The 18,013-nt window shown below is 48.2% G+C and overlaps 1 protein-coding gene across 1 annotated transcript; it reads left to right on the top strand.

Annotated features, from left to right (window-relative positions):
• Positions 1-2,593: 2,593 nt before the first annotated feature.
• Positions 2,594-17,149, top strand: LOC122172964 (uncharacterized). Its single transcript, XM_042846357.2, has 8 exons — positions 2,594-2,753; positions 4,507-4,557; positions 5,160-5,450; positions 6,458-6,502; positions 13,698-13,736; positions 14,497-14,790; positions 16,210-16,254; positions 16,893-17,149. Exons 1-8 carry the CDS (start codon positions 2,708-2,710, stop codon positions 17,075-17,077), a joined length of 996 nt encoding a protein of 331 aa, XP_042702291.2. The 5' UTR covers positions 2,594-2,707; the 3' UTR covers positions 17,078-17,149.
• The last annotated feature ends 864 nt before the right edge of the window (positions 17,150-18,013 follow it).

Here is an 18,013-nt window from a genome sequence, read left to right as displayed (position 1 = left end):
TAACCAGTGAGGAAATAAAGAAGCTGTTTTATGCTGGCTTGGGAAATCTAAGTATTGGAATATCCACCAGGTTTTTGGGGATTGTCTGCCCCATTCTTTGCAGTTCTCCATAATTGAGTGACCACAGCTGGCTCCCCACTAGGATCCCGGTCACACCCTTGTCAAAAGGTTTTAATTTTGAAGAAATAGCATTTTCTGATTGCCTTGCTAAGTCACAAGGCGTATCTGCTTTCTGTCAATGGGTCAATTGTATAGCTGATGGTCCTTAACGGACCATCAAGCAGGCTAGGCAGAGCTGACACCAACTTGTCTACGGTGTCACCCAGAAGCATAGCACAAGTTTGAAATACAGACAGTATAGAGCCAATACTTCTAACTTTGAATACAAAAATGATACATGCATACACATCACATAATCTTAACCAGCAAACCATAACCTTGTCTTAGACATCTTATTTGACTCCCTTTATACAAGATTTGGTGCCACTACAGGACCTTGGTTGCAACCATGTTCTATATGAACCCAGTTCAAGTCAGTAATGTGACACCCTTCCAGCCTGACATGTCTATGATTGTACGATTACCACCTGTTGTTTGTGTTGCTAAGTGCTGCTGGTGCTGCAGCATTGGTAATGCTGCTAGAATTGCTGTTCTCTGATGTCAGCTGCACTAGCAGATGGTGCAGTGTGTTGATTCAGCAGACTTCGATGTTACTTCAAAGAAAGACCACAGGCTCGGTTCAGTGGTGAAGGCGCGTGGCCAGGTTGATTGTCGACAAAGCACAGTCCTAGTGCCCTCTAGGAGCTGCAGATCCACTAACACATGTATGCCTGTGACAAGGTACCAGTTCAATCAGGACACCAGAATGCTGTGTCTAGAGTAGTACAAAGATGCCTCTCCTATGAGTTCTTCTTTCATACATTGATATAAAGAAGTCTTGTATTCCACTTTAGATCTTGTCAGTTACTACCCTTTGTGATGGGTTCGGTCACAGAGACCCCCTTGAGGCTGTCACCTGATGTGCTGGAATTACCTCTGAACCAGTTTTCTCTGATGGCTTGGGAATCCAGAAACCTGCCTTATTGAGCCAGACACGCTAGTCTGCTGCAAAACAGACCCAGGTCTTATCCACACACCCAAAGCTGCAGACTTTAACCAAAAACTGCTCACCAAGTCACCCATCTCCGGTACCCAGACACACAGCTCCCAATGGGATCCAATCCCCAAATAAATCTGTCTTACTCTGTATAAAGCTTACACAGGATAAACTCACAAATTGTCCATCCTCTATAATACTGATACAGAGTTATACACAGCTGTTTGATCCCCCAGGTATTAATCACTTACTCTGGGTTAATTAATAAACAAAAGTAATTGTATTAAGTATAAAAAGTAGGATTTAAGTGGTTTCAAGTAATACGTTATCAAGCAAAATAAAACAAAACACACAAGTCTAAGCCTAATGCATTTAAGAAACTGAATACAGGTAAATCTCACCCTTAGAGATGTTCCAATAAATTTCTTTCACAGACTAGACTCCTTCCTAGTCTGGGCCCAATCCTTTCCCCTGGTACAGTTCTTGTTAGTTCCAGCTCAGGTGGTAACTCGGGGATTTCTCATGACTGGCAGCCCCCTTTGTTCTGTTCCACCCCCTTTTGTATCTTTGGCAGAAGGCGGGAATCCTCTGTCTCTCCCTGGGTTCCCACCCTTCCTTTTAAATGGAAAAGCACCAGGTTTGTGATTGATTCCAGTACCAGGTGGCAAGTTCACATGTCCTGTGAGACCCCAAGCCTCCATTCTTCCTGGCCTGACTCACAGGAACACAGGAAAGCTTACAAGTAAACAGAGCCATTTACAACCAGTTGTCCTAGTTAATGGGAGCCATCAAGATCCGGAGCCACCATTAATGGCCCACACTTTGCATAATTACAATAGGACCTCAGAGTAATACGTCATATTTCTAGTTTTAGATACAAGAATGATACATACAAATAGGATAAACCAACTCAATCGATTATAAGCTTACAAGAGGCCTTTTGCATAAAGCATACTGCAATCTACATGAACTGGAACAATGAGGTGAAGTAACTTGCTCACAAATCGCCAGCTTGGAACCTATCCCTACATCTTTGATTTGAGGAACGAATCTAATCCAGAACGGGGATCTGCTAGAGGTTTGGCCCGAGAGATCAGAAATTTCTCAAGTCCAATTGCTCTTGTGAAATTTGTGCCATTTTGGACCAAATTCTTGTGAGAACAACTGATGAAATGTTGGCACTGCAAACTCACATTGATATCTGGAGTGACCTGCAATTGAGAGAGAAACTGCACATTCTCCTCCCGATCTGCTATAAGCAAGAGCAGGCTCAGAGCTCAGGCCTGCAGCAGCGTCCCCGCTGCCTCACCCCAAGGAGAAGGAGAGAGGTCAGCGTGGGAAGAAACTGTGGGTTTTCTTGCACCTACTCAGGGAGCAGGGCAGAGAGGCTGCTGCTGAGCTGCACAAGCCTCCAGGAGAAGAGGGAAGTGCAGAACAGAGAGCTGACGTGCACCTTATCCACCCATGACAGGAAGAGCAGAGGCGGGTCAGAGCAAGGCTCAGAGCAGCAGCAGTTTCTCCACATTGTGATGCTCTGGAGGAGCCGGAGCAGGACGCAGGCCCTGCCGTGGGGAGCAAAGACCACTCCAGAGTTCTCAGTCTGGGCAGCCGATGGCGAATCCCACAGGGCTTCTCTCACCGTGTCTGTGGCTTCTCTGTGAGTATCGTGATACTTGGCTGTGTTGTGTGCGTGTGGAGCTCTGAGAAACGATGCATGGTGAGTTTCAGCCTGGTTCCCCTCTCCTTCGCCCCACTGATAGCCAGGAGCAGCAGCTGCCTTGCCTCTTTGTGGGATTATTTACACCGAATCGGGACAGGAACCCCGCCAGGTGCAGGGTGATGAAGGATCGGACCCAGTGGAATTAAACTAGAGCAGAACTGCTGTGAGTGAGAGCAGACGCAGGCCCGTTTTCAGATTGCCATAGCCTGGATTCTGCTTTACACTAATGCCCCTTGACATCGCTCTGGAGTGCAAAGAGCCTGTGAAGCGGCAGTAGGTGCATCTCTCTGGGGCCCCTGTGCCCTGCCAAAGGGCCGTAGTGTAAATGAGAGGTTAGTCCTGCACCCTGGACTGGGACGCTCTGCGATGCAGAGTTTAAAGAGTCACCAGTTAGAAGTGAGGTGAGGCTTGAACAGTCTGGATACAGCTGCTCACATGGGCCTGGCTCAGTCTATTTGTTCCATTGGTGCTCAAGCCAAATGCAAAGGCTCCAGCTTGGGCAGACTAGAGCATCTGCCTCCTCTGGGGGATAGGCTGTCCTGAGCACATCACCTCCGTTCCAGTCCCCCCAGTTCCCAACCTGCATTCAGTGCCTGCCACGGGCTTGTCTTCAAAGCCACTAATGGAGCAGGTCCCAGCTACATCCTTGGCTGCTTCTCCATCCATCACCCTCCAGGGAAGCCAGGCTTCCTGGGACAACTAGCCCAGGGCAGAGTGTAGGAGAGCTGGAGACATGGCATAGTCTGGTGATGGGACTCTGTGGGATGAGATCAGAGAAAATACAAAGTCTGATAACCTTTGGGCCCCTACCCTTTAGTAAACTTTCCCACCATAACCAAAATGAAGGAGAAAATATCTTATACTCCCAGCAGAGCTCCCTAGAGCAAGGGAAGGAAAAAGACCAGAGGCTACACAAGAATTCTTCCCTTCCTTAAAAGGGTGCTTTTGGTAGAGGTTAAGCAATCTAGTATCATGGTGATTAGCACTATATAAGTACACAAGCTGGGGGGTTGTTTAGTTTTTTGTGGGAAATTCCACACAAAATGAATCTCTCTCTCTCTATATATATATGTGTGTGTATTTTTTGTCAAAAGTTTCCATGTAAAATATCACCTTTTTCATTGAAAAACAAAACACCAACACCAAAAAGGTTTATCTGAAAGAGTACTGGTTTTTCAGCTTTTTGGGTTTTTCATGAAAGTCAAAAATTTCCACCAAAATGACACATTTTCGGAAGAAAATTCTACTGAGCTAAAATCCCAACTTTCCATTGAATAGTTTTGATGGAAATTTTTCAACCTAAGTATCTACACAGATGTGATATCATTCTTACTCAGTTAAAGTCTTTTCAGTTTAACTGACAATATGATTAACTTATTGGACATTATCACGAGACATTTGCTGTTGACAAGGATGAGGAGAAACTTTGCATTTTTCTTTCTAAAAAACAAGACCGAACATTTAATTTAAAAGATCATGTATAAAATGTGACCAATTCTAGATGTAGTTTAATAGCTACACTTCCTAAAGAGCAGCCAATGGGGTGAGATATCTTAGTGAATCTTAGTTTCACTCATAAACTTCATTTCATTTGCACTTCAGGGAAGTTCTACCTTGCAAAATAAAATAAAGTGTTTATTCTTTTATTTCATTTCTTTTCCCTAAAATACATTTGCTTTTCTTTCCCAAGCTCTGAGCTTTGCCTCACAGCAACAGCAGGATTCCAGCTGCACTTCTTCTGGTGAGTGTTTGCTCAAAGCAGGGGCAGAAGTAAAACCAACTAATGAAACTCAGTTAACCTCAGTGAGGTTTCTCCAGTGTGAGAATAAAATTTGACTGAGGGGCAGGCAAGCTCTGGATCCTGCGGTGAACTTTGTGTAGTTCATGGAGTCCCATTAATGTCAATGGACTCCACACGGTGCAGAAGGTTGCCCCTGCACAACTCATTGCAAGATCGGGACATAAAACTAAAGTAGAATATTGCATTTCGCAAAGAACCTAAGGGCCCGATCTGCAAATGTATTTAGTAACACTGGACATACGACTGGAAAGATCCTCCTGGGTCATGGCCTCCAATCCCCTGCTATCAAAAGAAATCCCATTAAAGGGTCCTTGGGGGTTCAGGCCCCTCGATTTCCAGTCTGTTTAAAGGCAATTTGAGGCATTAGGCAATTTGAGCCATTAGGCTACTTTGAAAATCTCGGTCTAAAGATTTTCTCTCTGACAATTAGACCAGTAATTCTAGCAGAGTCTCATCCTGCACTCATTCATGTCAATGGGTCCTTGATTATGTGAAAATGAGCCACTTAAGCATGATGAGTCACTGAGTTTTCATTTTTCCAGGCACACTTCCTGCCGCGAAGATGTTCCTGTCGACAATCTCTGCTAATGAGGGGGACACTGTCAGTGGCAGATGTTTAATCCCTGCAGGAGACGATGTCACCATTGTTTTCTTTTGTAAGGATGGGATGGAAATTTCAAGGCTGGAAGCCAGGAGAGGAAAATTCTCTTATGATTTAGTTTACAGAGTGGCTGGCAGCTCAGGCAATATTTCCTGTGGATACATGTACAGAAAGGACAATAACCAGGTGTTAAATTCTCTGCTGAGCATCGCTCGGTACCTGAAGGTCACAGGTAAGAGGGTGCTAACTACTTAAAGGATAAAACATTGCACTTGTTTGTTATTAGAAATTAAAATGACTAGAGACAAAAATCTGTGGACTTTTTCTACAGGAAGTTTTGAATACTTTGCAGTTCTTTCAAAATTTCCTGTGAAACTTTTCCACTTTTTTGATGAAAAAACAGAAATCAAAGATTTTGTTAGTAACATTTTTTGGTTTCAGGTATCTTTTTTTTTTTAAATGAAATAATGACAGTTTCTACCAAAACTCAAACATGATTACAGAAATTTTCATTGGAAAACCAAGAAATAATTCACTTTCAAAATGTTCACTTTGGTCGCAAAGACATTTTTCATGAAGAAAAACATTTTCAGGGAAAAAACATTAGAGCAGCTCTAACATGTTGTCAATGTGGATGTTTAGGAACGTACGTTAGTAACATGGGGAACACCAGTGTGCTCCCAATAAGCTTCAGTCTTTTGGTAAATAGGCCACTTATTACTGTGTCTAAACGGGAGCTGTGCTGTTTTAAAAATCTAGCCAATTCCGGCAACTCTGACTCTCTGACTTGAGGGGGCAGTTCCCCCTGTTGCTCTGAGCCCTGTGGGAAATCCAGTATAAAGTGAATATGGCCTGAGGCTACAAAACATTTCTTCTGTTCCTCTGTCGCATCTGGAAGCACCCCCATTAAGACAAAGAGAGGATTAAGGGGCTGGCTCAGTATTTCCAAGGAGGGTCACTCATAGGATCATGGGGCACAGGACTAGAAGGGGCCTCCTTCCACAGCAAATCTAGCTCCTGCTATTGCAGATAATCCCATCTTATCATCCCCTTCATAAGTTTACCAAGCTCTGTCTTCAAACTAGTGACCGTGTTTGCCCTCCACTCTTCTCATTGGGAGGCTCCCTCCTCTGATGCTTAGAAACCTTCTTCACATTTCCAGCCTGAATTTGTTCCTGGCCACTTTATCCCCATTTGTTCTTGTGCCAACTATTTTCTGCTTTTGCATTATCTGCGCAGGTGCCAATTCCAGGAGCAGCACGACCAAGAATCCGCCTTATCAAGGTAACTGATTTGTATTTCCTCTGACACAGTTGGTAATTTTTATTGTGGGCTAAGAGGCTGCAGCCCATTCTGGGGCTTAGTGTACACTACAAAGGTCTGCCGGCACAGCCATCTCAGCTAGGAAAGTGAAAAATTCACACACCCCAGTCAACATAGTTCTGCTGCATAGGTGCAGACTACATGCGTGCTCCGGGGCTGGAGCATCCATGGGGAAAAATTAGTTGGCACTCTGCACCATGCTCCCTGCCCTGCCCCCACCTCACCTCCACTACCGCCCCACCTCCACCTCCTCTCCTGAGTGCGCCATGTACCCAGTATAAAGCTTATTCAGGGCAAACTCATAAATTGTCTGCCCTGTATAACACTGGTAGAGAGATATTCACAGCTGTTTGCTCCCCCAGGTATTAATCACTTACTCTGGGTTTACTAATAAACAAAAGTTATTTTATTAAATATAAAAAGTAAGATTTAAATGGTTTCAAGTAATAACAGACAGAACCAAGTAAATCATCAAGCAAAGTAAAGCAAAAACACGCAAGTCTAAGCCTAATACATTAAGGAACTGTTTACAGGTAAATCTCACCCTTAGAGATTTCCCAATAAGCTTTTTTCACAGACTAGACTCCTTCATAGTCTGGGCCCAATCCTTTCCCCTGGTACAATACTTGTTAGCAGACATCTTAGATGGAAACTAGGGTTGTTCTCATGACTGGCAGCTCCCTTTGTTCTGTTTCACCCCCTTTTATATCTTTGGCACAAGGCGGGAATCTTTTGTCGCTCTGGATCCCCACCCCTCCTTCTAAATGGAAAAGCACCAGGTTTAAGATCGATTCCAGTTCAGGTGACATGGTCACATGTCACTGTAAGACCTCCTTCTTCATTACCTAGGAGCTGGCCAGAATGTACGTACACAGAATGGCTTGCAGGGAAACAAACCCATTCACAGTTCATTGATTCTGAAGCACTCTTAATGGCTTCCACTTAACATGTTTACATCAGTAATACAAGTTTATATCTTATTTTCCTAACTCCTGACATAGATATAATACATGCAAACAAATAGGATGAACACACTCAGTAAATCATAAACTTTGTAATGATACCTTAGAAGAGACCTTTTGCATGAAGCATATTCCAGTTACATTATATTCACACTCATCAGCATATTTCCATAACCATATGGAGTGCAACATCACACCCTTATCACCACTGTTTCTACTTGTTCCTGCTAGTTTGAACAAGCATTCTTATCCATTATTTTGTCATCCCTCTTTATCCATAGGAGCGGTAGGTATGTTTCTGTGCCATTTCTTAAGTCTGTATTTATGGTGTTACTTGAGACCTCTGTGTGTCCCTAAACCATTCTCTCAGGTCAGTAGTGTGATTACTTGGTTAGCCAATACCCAGTGTGTTGCTATTCTCCGGAGGCCAGGCCTACTTCAGTTCACAGCCTTTGCTTCATACTGTTAGTTATGCCTAGTGCTCCAACAAGGGCCTGCACCCACATTCCCACACTAGTCACAGAGGCCTTCAGGCTAATCTGAATTAACTTTTAGAACTTCACAGGGAAGTCATGTGGACAAAGGGCGGAACAAAGCATTGGCAGATTCCACCTGTGACCCTGGAGGGCTTAAACATGGTGCACTTTAGAGCAGGGAATAGAATGGAATTATTTTCCTTGTGGAAAATTTAAATGAATTTCCATTGATATTTTCAGCAATAAAATGTTAACTTTTCATTGAAAAACTGATAACCTGAAACATTAGGTTTCGACAAATGAACGATGAAAATTTTCAGCTGAAAACTTCCAAAACCAAAAATATTTTGGGGCTTTTGGTTTTCCAACGAAAAATTTAAAATGTTCAAAGAAAGCAGAGACTGCCACAAATAAAAATAAAAAAATCATTCAGTCAAAATCTAGTTTTCTATCAACAAAAGACCTTGATGTAAAATTCTCAGCAGGCCCTGGTATAGGCATCATTACGAATGTGTTGTTTCCTCAGTACCCTTGGTTGGCTGGCGCAGTACAGTCAGATTTCATACAGCACAATCCTTGCCCTGAGAATCTGCCGTGGATTATACTCTGAACTGGAGTGTTAAACTTTCCAAAATCCTTTCTTACAGTCTATCTCGTGTATGTCTGTGGCCTGGCCTAGCTGCCCAGTCAGTCTCTCAGTGTCGGGCCTTAGCTACATACCAGATCTAGATGCTCCACTGAGCTACCTGAAATCTCTGCCAAGACCAACAGCTCCACCTCATCCCTCTTGCCCACTTACCCTTACGTGCCTCAGCTACCCAAAATTAAGCATCTTCTTCCCCTCTTCAGTCAGACTGTGGATCATCTTATCTGGTACCTAGTGCACTTTTGCTCAGAGGGAGACTCCCCACACCCAGACTTTGGGGCTGTCTCTATAATAGGCTCAAACCAGAACCCTAAGTCCACACCCCCAAACTCTGGGGAAGGTCAGATTAGGACCCACAGCTGGAGCTAAACCTCAGGGCCCATCTCCAGTTGCGCTGTCCCAGTCCAGCATCTCCCTTGCCCCTGGTCCCCTCTTCACTGATCAGCCACAACCATCTCAGTATTTAGAAATGGGAGCCAGCTTGGAGTCTTTAAACCGACAGGGGATGTCTCTTTCTACCAGACAGGCTCCAGCTCAGCCAGAAGTTAGCAGCTCAATGCAGGGATCCCTGGGGGAGATTTTCTGGCCTGGGCTTTACAGACACTCTGACTAGATGGTCCCATTGATCCCTTCTGGCCTTTAAATGCACAACTCTGAAAATAAATTCCCCTGGAAACCTCGTGAGAACAGACTAAATGGAGAGAGAGAGAGAGAGAGAGAGAATGAGGCAGGTTAGCATGTGAAGACAAAAATAACACTGTAAGTGGTTTATTCAATCCCACATCAGAGCGTGTGATACACCCCCACCCCGCTGGGCTCAGGGTCAGACCTGGGGAGAGCTCACTGCTGGAAGGGGGAAGATGGGTCTGCACAGAGGATTTGCAGATGCTCAGGGTGTTGGAGCCCTGTGGTTCCCTCGCTGCACAGAGCAGCTGGACTGTGTTTGCAGAGAGTCGCTGAACAGGAGCCACTGCTCCCGGCACCGACTCTCCTCTCTTTTCCCTCTTCTGAGCAGCAGCCAGTCATTCTCTAGTCCCGCAGTCTCTGGCTCCATTAATATTCCCACCAGGGCTGGAGAAAGGGGTCTAATTCTGCCCTGCCTGCCCTGGGGTTTGGGCCAGTGGGAGAGAGGCAGGATCTAGCCCAGAAGCAATAAGGGGTGGGATGCTCTGTGAGATCAATTAAATCCGCTGTGGAAGAGTTCCCAGCCTGTGATTCTGACATTTCCCATTTCCCAGTCTCCAGGTGCTTCCCCTCTTTGGACGAAATAGCCTGGGGTCATTGGCCCTCAAGGCAGGTACCATGATTAATTATCCTCACTGTCAAAAATATACACTGCATAATTTATATTGCTTATAAAACAACATAAGATTAAACCAGATAAACTGGTGTAATTGGTGTAATTGGAGCTGTACACATTGGAGCTGATACAAGTTAACTTCCCGGGAAGTACCATAGTGGCAGGGGTTGGGTTGTTCATGGGGGTAGGTGCTGGATTGAGTCCATCTGCTTTGGGAACATGTCAGGGGGCCCACAGCTTTCACACAGCTGCCTCTATTGCCTCAGCAGGAAATGATCAATGTTCACCCTGCAGGGAAGGCTGGGGCAGCTGAGAACTGGACTGGCCGCTCAGTGTCCGCGCAGTGTGGTTGTGCCAGAGGAGCTTTATCACAAAATCCCCATCACAGCTGTCACTGATCACCCTCAAATGCAGTCTCACCCGAGGGCCAAGGATAGAATGGGCCATGGGGACGCAGCCTTTTGCTCCCATACAGCTGGTTTCACACACTGATTTGGCACACGTGTAATTATAATGAACACTTCTGGCCAAACCTTCCAAAAAGGCCAGTGATTTTGGGAGCCCAGCATGAGACATCTTAAGGGATAACAGACAAACTGCACTGAGCCCCTGCCCCCTGCTGGAAATCAGCCCCTTTAAGGTGGCTTAAATGGGACCCCCAAAATCACTAATAGTTTTTGAAAGCCTTGGCCTCTGTGCTTAACAATGTGATAAGCCAAGCACGGTATTTAAAAACAATATTGTATCTATCTATCCCCATATACATTCTCTGACTGTCTCCCTCTATCCCCATACAGAGCCATCGATCTATATATTGATCTATCTATATTTCGATCTATCTATTAATCTCTCCAGTGCCGGCTCTGTTAAAGCACTAGCGTAGAGAGGAGCCCTGGTCATTTCTCTCCTGTGTGGAGCCGTCTCTTTGCTCCTTTCAGGGTCTGTGCAGTGAGGCAGCTGCAGGGTCTGTGCAGCAGGAGGAACTCACTCTGTGGATGCTCTTGCTTCACGTTTCAGCTGCACTTGCAGCTCTCGCTGGGGGATGAGGTAAGTAAGTTCCCCTTCTTCACATCCTGCTATGCACTGTTCATGAGCCTGTCATCAACCTCCCCTTCACCCTCCCATGGTGGAGACTTTCCCTGTTCCTGTGGCTGGTCTGGGTTGGAGTCACTCCAAGTGAAAGCTCCGGAGCCATTTCTCTGTCACAAGAGAACCGACCCTCTTACACGGCGGCCTGATCCCCAGGCCAGTGAAGTCAGTGGAGTCTTTCCATTGACACTAATGGGCCTTGGATCAGGACCCTTCTGGGCAGCATTGTCTGAGCTCCAAGCAGGGCCCGGCTGCCATCCAAAGGTACCAGCAGCCCAGCCTGAACCATAGCCCCGGGGATCACTCTGGGCTGGAGCCGCCAAAATGTTGTGAGCTAAAAGCACAGATTTTTCAGTGAGAGTTTTTGTCAAACATTTTCATTGTTTCCAAAGTTTCCATATTTTCAAAGACAAAATTAAAACTGTTTTGGGAGTTTTGTAAAAACAAAACTGAAAACTTAAAAGAAAAAATGAAAATTTACATTAAAAAAACAATGTTTGCAGAGACATTTATTTAAAGTTGCACCTTTTGGATTTCCCCTCCCTCCAGTTTTTACATTTTGGCACCAAGAATGGGAGAAAAATGGGGGGAAATGTCAAAAAAAAAATTCTTCACAAATGGTTTTGAAACAATGATTTTAAAAATACTGCCAAACATATTTACCCTTTTTTACTCTGACGTCTTCTGGGCACTGCTTCTAACAGGGAGTCTCACCCTGTGTTCCACTGACCCTCAGGACTCACTGAGCAGCTGAGCTCCCCCAAACATCTCCAGTCCAGCTGCTCTGCAGAGCTGATTCCATCCCAGGGATGAAATGTGCCCAGCCACCATCCCAGGACAATCCACTTCTGCCTCAATTACTATGAAAAGTTGCTCTGCAAAACTTGTCATCCTGACAGATTTCCCTTGACGCCCTCTGCTGTTTGGCTTCCCGCAGACGTATCATCATCTATTCACAAGAGTTTCTTTCTTACTCACATGTTTCTTTGGCCTTTTGGCCTGGTTCCCCCACTTGCTTACACTGGCGAGTGAAAGACAACATTTTTGTTGTTTACAGTTGTTAAAAACACTCCCCCATGACAAAATGTTGGTGACGACAACCCCCCCCCCCCAAAAAAAAACACAACCGAAAAAAGACAACATTTTGGCGACAACAAGCGCTGCTCATTTGGGTGGAAGCTTTTTGTTGGCAGGAGAGCCGACAAACAGTGGCCACACTGCACGCCTTTTAGCAGCATGGCTGTAGCAGCACGGCCGTGTCACCAAAAGTTGTGTAATGTAGACATAGCCTAAGTCACACTGATTCCAGCTCCCACCTGCTCAGAGGTCACTTCTGGATGCTCTTTCTCAACTGCCTTGTGTTCTTCCCCATCCAGCAGTGATCTCTCAGCAGGGTCAGCAGACCCCTCAGCAGCCCAGAATGGGGAGCACGGGCAGTCAGGGCTGGATGGGGAGAAGTGGCTGGAGCTGGGTGTGGAGGACAGGGCAGGTGGAGACTAAGCATGTAGGGAAACCAGTGCAGATGGTGTTCTCTGGGGGTGAAATCACCGCTGGGCCATGAGTCCCATACAAGGCCCAGGCCCCATTTATGTCCCTCTTAAGCTCAGAAGGTGAATTTCCCCCTCGGGGAGCTGGGTCCCTCTTGCCAGGGACAGGAGACTAGGGTGGAGGCAAACGATTCAGGCTAATCCAACATCCCAGGCACCCAATCACCCAGTGACCTTTCACCCTGGCCCCAAGCAGTGAGTTTGGACAGGGGCATTTCCTCAGTGATATGTTTAGACTCAAGCAAGCACGCCAGGCCCCTTCAGTTCTCAGTCCTCCAGCCCTAAATAGAGACACTGTGGCCAGAGCGGGGAAGGGAGGTAGCGCAGGGCAGGAAACAGGGAGCGGTGACGAATATCAGACCTGAGGAGGGGACAGAGCAGGTCAAACAGAGACTGTGGCATCTCTGCTGCCTGAGCCCTACAGACTGCAGGGGGGCTGGGAGCAGGGAGAGGTCCTGGCTGGAGTATCCAGCCCTGGGAAGCAGATGTGGGAAGATCGATGCAGAAAGACACCAGAGCTTCCCTTCTCCTTAAGTTGGACAGAGAAGGGGGGGCAGGTGGGATCTGGGTGCGACTGTGGATTGTGCCCTGCTGACCCCATCAGGAGGAGACGCTGCTGAGCTGTTTCCATCCCGATCGGTTCCCCCCACCACCCCGATGCTCCTGTCTCTGTGCCTCTTGCTGACCGGTGAGTATGTGGGAATCCTGTGCTAATTCGTAGCAGGCTGGGAGGAAACAGAACCGAGAGCAGCCCCTGGCCCAGACTGTCAGCAAATCCTCTTCACTGGGAAGGAAATGGGAACCAGTAGAAGCACTGAGTGTGAGAGCTACTGGGCCAGATCCCCAGCTGGTGTAAATCAGTGTAGCTCCACTGGAGTCAATGCTGGTTTACACCAGCTGAGGACCTGGCCCTATGGAGAGCTAAAGGGAAAGTTGGTCCCAGCTCAGCCAAGGTCTGTGTGCGCGAGGAACCTGCCATGTCCCAGATCTAACGTCCTGCCTGGTTTGCTTCTTCAGCAACACACATATAAGGAATTTTTTCCTATTAAAGGCAGTTTTTGTCCCTGAAGAGGGACCTCAGAAAAAGGGGAGATTTTATCTCCAGCACTAACCACATGTCACCTTTCTGTTCCCAGCGCTGAGTCCCAGCAGTCAGGAGATCTGCTCAGCTCCCGGTGAGTCCATCTGACTGTCCGTCCCCAGATACACTCACCCCTCTATCTATCCAACCTGCCAGAGGGGTTTGTATTGACAGAAAAGGCTTCTAATTATAGATTATTATTAATTATTATTATTACCGTGGCCCCCAGAAGCCCATATGAGGGATCAGGACCTCATTGTGCCAGCTGCTGCATACCCATTCCCTGCCCCCAAAGAGCTGACAGTCTCAGATCTCACATTATCCCCCCCAGTACTGAGCTGTGCTGAAATAAGTGGATGCTCCTTTGTGCAGACTCCACAGCCCTTGAGCAGGCAGAGCTCCTCCTGCCCTGCCCCACGGAGGGGTGTTAGCACTATGGAGCTACCCGCACTGACCTCCATGCACGTGGGCTTTCCCAACCATCGCTCGGACAGGGCCATGCATCCCACACAGCATTCACACCCCACTCAGCTGTCCCGGCTACCCAACTCCTGCACTCAGTTATGTTCACAGCTGTGCCTTCCCAGAATTGTGGGTGATAGCACAGTGACCTCACGGTGGCCAGGGGGATTGTTGGAAGAGAGGCCAAACTCTCCAGACTCCCACAATCCCCACTTGGAACATCCCAGGCTCCCCGGGGGCTATTTCATAATTCCTCCGTAGCTCAGGAACCACCTAGCAGCTGCAAACTGCTTCCACGGCAACAAACTTCCTTTGGGCAAGGGGCTTCCTTTTCCCTGAAATGGGCACCACTGACAGCCCCATTGACAGCTCTGACCCATTCCCCTTCCCAGGCGCTCTTCCTGCCCCCACCCTCTACCTGAGCCCGACGTCCGCCCAACAGGGGGATTCCGTGTTGCTCCAGTGTTCTGTGTTCTCCCAGCTCCTAGCCACCCGCATCGTCTTCTGTAAGGACGGGGAGGAGGTTTCGTCCCAGAGGGGCTTGGAGGATAAGATCACCTATGACTATGTCCATGTGGTGTCCATGGGCAGCTCTGGGAATTACTCCTGTGGGTATGAGATCAAGGACAGCGACAACCGGGTGAATGGATCCCTGCTCAGCCCTGCCCAGCACCTCAGTGTCACCGGTAAGGCGGATGAATGGCACAGTGAGTACAATAATCCATGCAATGGCAGAGAGAGAATCCAGATGCAGATAGCTGAGTGACAGGGGTGTCACGCAGAAGAAGTAGGCTGTTGTACTCCATGCGGATCAGACCCTAGTTGGAGACACGACACTTACTTTGTTAGAGGCTCATGCAACTGTTAATGAGACAGCAGTGGGATGTTGGTTCCCAGGACTCCTGGGTTCTGTTCTTGGTTTCGGGAGCAGACTGTGGTTAGTGTTAGAGGCAGCACAGCCAAGCACATAAATCTGGCACATCCCCTCTGAAAGGCAGCGAGACAAAGTGGATGAGACTGGGGGTTGCTGTATTAGTCCTTTGCTCTAGTCCCAGCTGTGAGCTTGTGCAAGCCTCGTGTGAGCTTGTGCAACCCTTCATTATCTGTACAAGGGGTAGTGTGACTTCTATATTTGTGTGGGGGGGGGGAAGGGGGAGGAGCTCCAGTCATGCCAATGGGGCCTCACATGGCCTGGAGGACAAATTCTGTGCCTGTCTGAGGCTTCCAAATGATGCCCATGACAAGGGGTAAATGACAGCTGTCACCTATACTGTAGGGGCATGAGCTCTTGGCTAGCACTAAGAGTGCATTAGTGGATAGCACAGAGAAGTTAATAACATTCAGTGGGAGAGTTGGGCCTAAAGCACAGGGTCTCCTGGCTTGTAGCTGAGAGTAACCCCAGACCCCAGGACGCCGCATGGGGAGTCCAGGCCCACACCCACAGCTTCTACGCAGGTGAGATGAGGCTGCCAAATGTCCATAGTATGTGTGACACTTGGCAGGTCTGACAGAGCCAGGGGGAGCCCCTTTGGGGAGGTTCCCATTCGGGGAACAGTCATGTCCCATTTGACTGATGCAGGGGGCTGGGCTCAGCCATCACAGCCACATTTCTCACACACTGAGTGTCACCTGGAGGCACTGACAGGCCCAGATTCTCCTTGTCCCCATTGCACAGGCCAGGCGAGCAGCAGTGGAGAGGAGGCAGACCCCACAGCTCACGGAGACGCTCTTGGGCCAGACCCCGGGGATCCGAGCCCAGCTCCGTCCCCCCAGTTCTCCCCTCGCTGCATAGAGACTTTGGGCCAAACTCACCCCTGGGGTAACTCCTCTGCCTGCAGCAGTTACAACAAGGGCAGAATCAGGGACCAGCTCCTCGGCTGGTGTAAACTGGCAGAGCCCTATGGACTCCAATGGAGGGACACCAATTTACACCTACTGGGGATCTGGCCCATGGACTCCAGTAGTGTGATACTCATTTACACCCACGAGGGATCTGGCCCCAGTGGCTGGCAGAACCGCTCTGTCTGTCGCTGGGAGGCGCGTCCCTGCGGAGGCTGCAGGCGTCTCTCCCACACGGTGCGATTCTCTTTGCTCTTGTCCCACAGGCAGCGCGAGCAGCAGCGGAGGAGGGGAGGAGCCAACCCGCACAGGTAACGGGCTATTGCTGTGTCACACCCTGATTATCAGAGCCCGGCTCTGTGCCCCCAGCTCTGACCTCAGGGCATAAAGTCTGGGACAAACTCACCCCAGGGTGGATAACTCCTCAGTCTGCAGCACAGTCACCCGTAGTACGAATTGGGCTCTGTCGCTGCAATTCCCCCAGGACAGAAGGATATGACAGTCACATGGAATTGGTTACTTCCCACTTTCACCCTTTTCTGAGGGCACAGCTGGCACCAAGGCCTCACTCTGTCCCTCTGCCCAGGGCGGAGTCACCCCCGCGGTGAACTGCCAGCCTCACTGGAGAGGGGCGATAGGGTCTGGGCTGCTGTGTCTGTCACAAGCTCTTGTGAGGCCTTTGCACAGAATCCGGGTGTAGCCTGAGCAAACTGCGGCAAGAGTGACCCAGTGCTGGGGCAAAGGGTGGACCCTCCCCAAGAAGCGCCATCACTTAGGGCTCCCCTCGGGGGAACGTGCCCCCTGCAGCCTGATCCCCCCTTAGATCTAGGCCTCAGGGAGCTCACATGGGGTCCCCATTACAGAGCTGCTGCTGTGTGTCCAGTACTGGCACTGCAGTCCCACACGCGGCTTTGCACATGGCCATCACCGTGTCTCTTTCCATTTGCAGGGCCGGCCATGTCCCTCTCCATCTGGGCTGCCCGCTGTGCCCTGGTCCTGCTTCTTCTGGTGTCTGCGCCCGTCATCACCTTCATGATGGAGAAACGGGGCCTGACCCAACCTGCACAGGTGGAGGAGACTCGTGGTCGGAGCGCCAGCATTTTGCGGGAGGAGGCAAAGGGAGATCCCCACTGACCAGCTGTGAGCAGGAGGGAGGGTGGGGAGGGGTCTGGGTTGTTTGTCCAATAAAAGATATTACCTCCCCTACCTTGGTTCACTATTTTTTCTAGTCACCCATTAATGCCACCATCTTCTGGCAAAAGCTATAATGGCAACTGTGAAAAAATTGTCTTTTGTTTTTTTTTTCTCTACACCAGAGTTTCATGAACTTCTCTGTTATGTGGAGCTGACAGTAGCAGACAGACCGTCTAGCAGACACCTCCCCTGCTATTAGCACCTGCGTAACATCCCTGTGGCCACCCCTACAGCAGCTTCTCCAGAAATTCGGCATTAGGAAAGGGCTGGTTTCTCAACAGGAAAATTTCTCTGATTCTGTTCCCCTCAGTTCTGACTCCATCCTGACACAAACACACACACACACACACACACACACACACACACACACACACACACACACACCACAACCACCACCCAGCAGGGAATCTCATGCCAGCTTCAGCTAAAAACAGAGATCAGAGAACCAGGGCTTCAACCCTCCAGTGTCAGCCAGAAATGAAATGGGATATGGGGCCTTTCCAGTAGAGGGGATTCAGGCCCTGATCCAGTCTCAAGTTGGGGGAACTGGCTGGCCCAGTGGGGTGTGCGATGAGACACAAACAGTACAAACAATACCCCAAACAGTCTATCACTGACTAAAGATTATAACTAAGGCTTTGTTTCATTAAATCTCACTCAAAACCACAGTATATGCGTCATCCCTTCCATTGTCAAAACACAAATGTCTTTAACACAACCGCAGCTATGGTGTAACTACCACTGCACCACAATGCAGACAGATTCCAGCCCCTGGCTATATTTTGCTTCCATGGCAAATAGTGTCAGTTCTGTGCACTGACAAGACACGAGACTTTCTATTGCAGAGTGTGGGAAGAAGGATCTTGGGGCTAACAC

The sequence above is a fragment of the Chrysemys picta genome, chromosome 17, assembly GCF_011386835.1.
Source record: "Chrysemys picta bellii isolate R12L10 chromosome 17, ASM1138683v2, whole genome shotgun sequence".
In the NCBI taxonomy this organism is placed as follows: Eukaryota; Metazoa; Chordata; order Testudines; family Emydidae; genus Chrysemys; species Chrysemys picta.
Note: the sequence above shows the minus strand (reverse complement) of the source record. Positions and strands in the feature narration are given on the sequence as shown.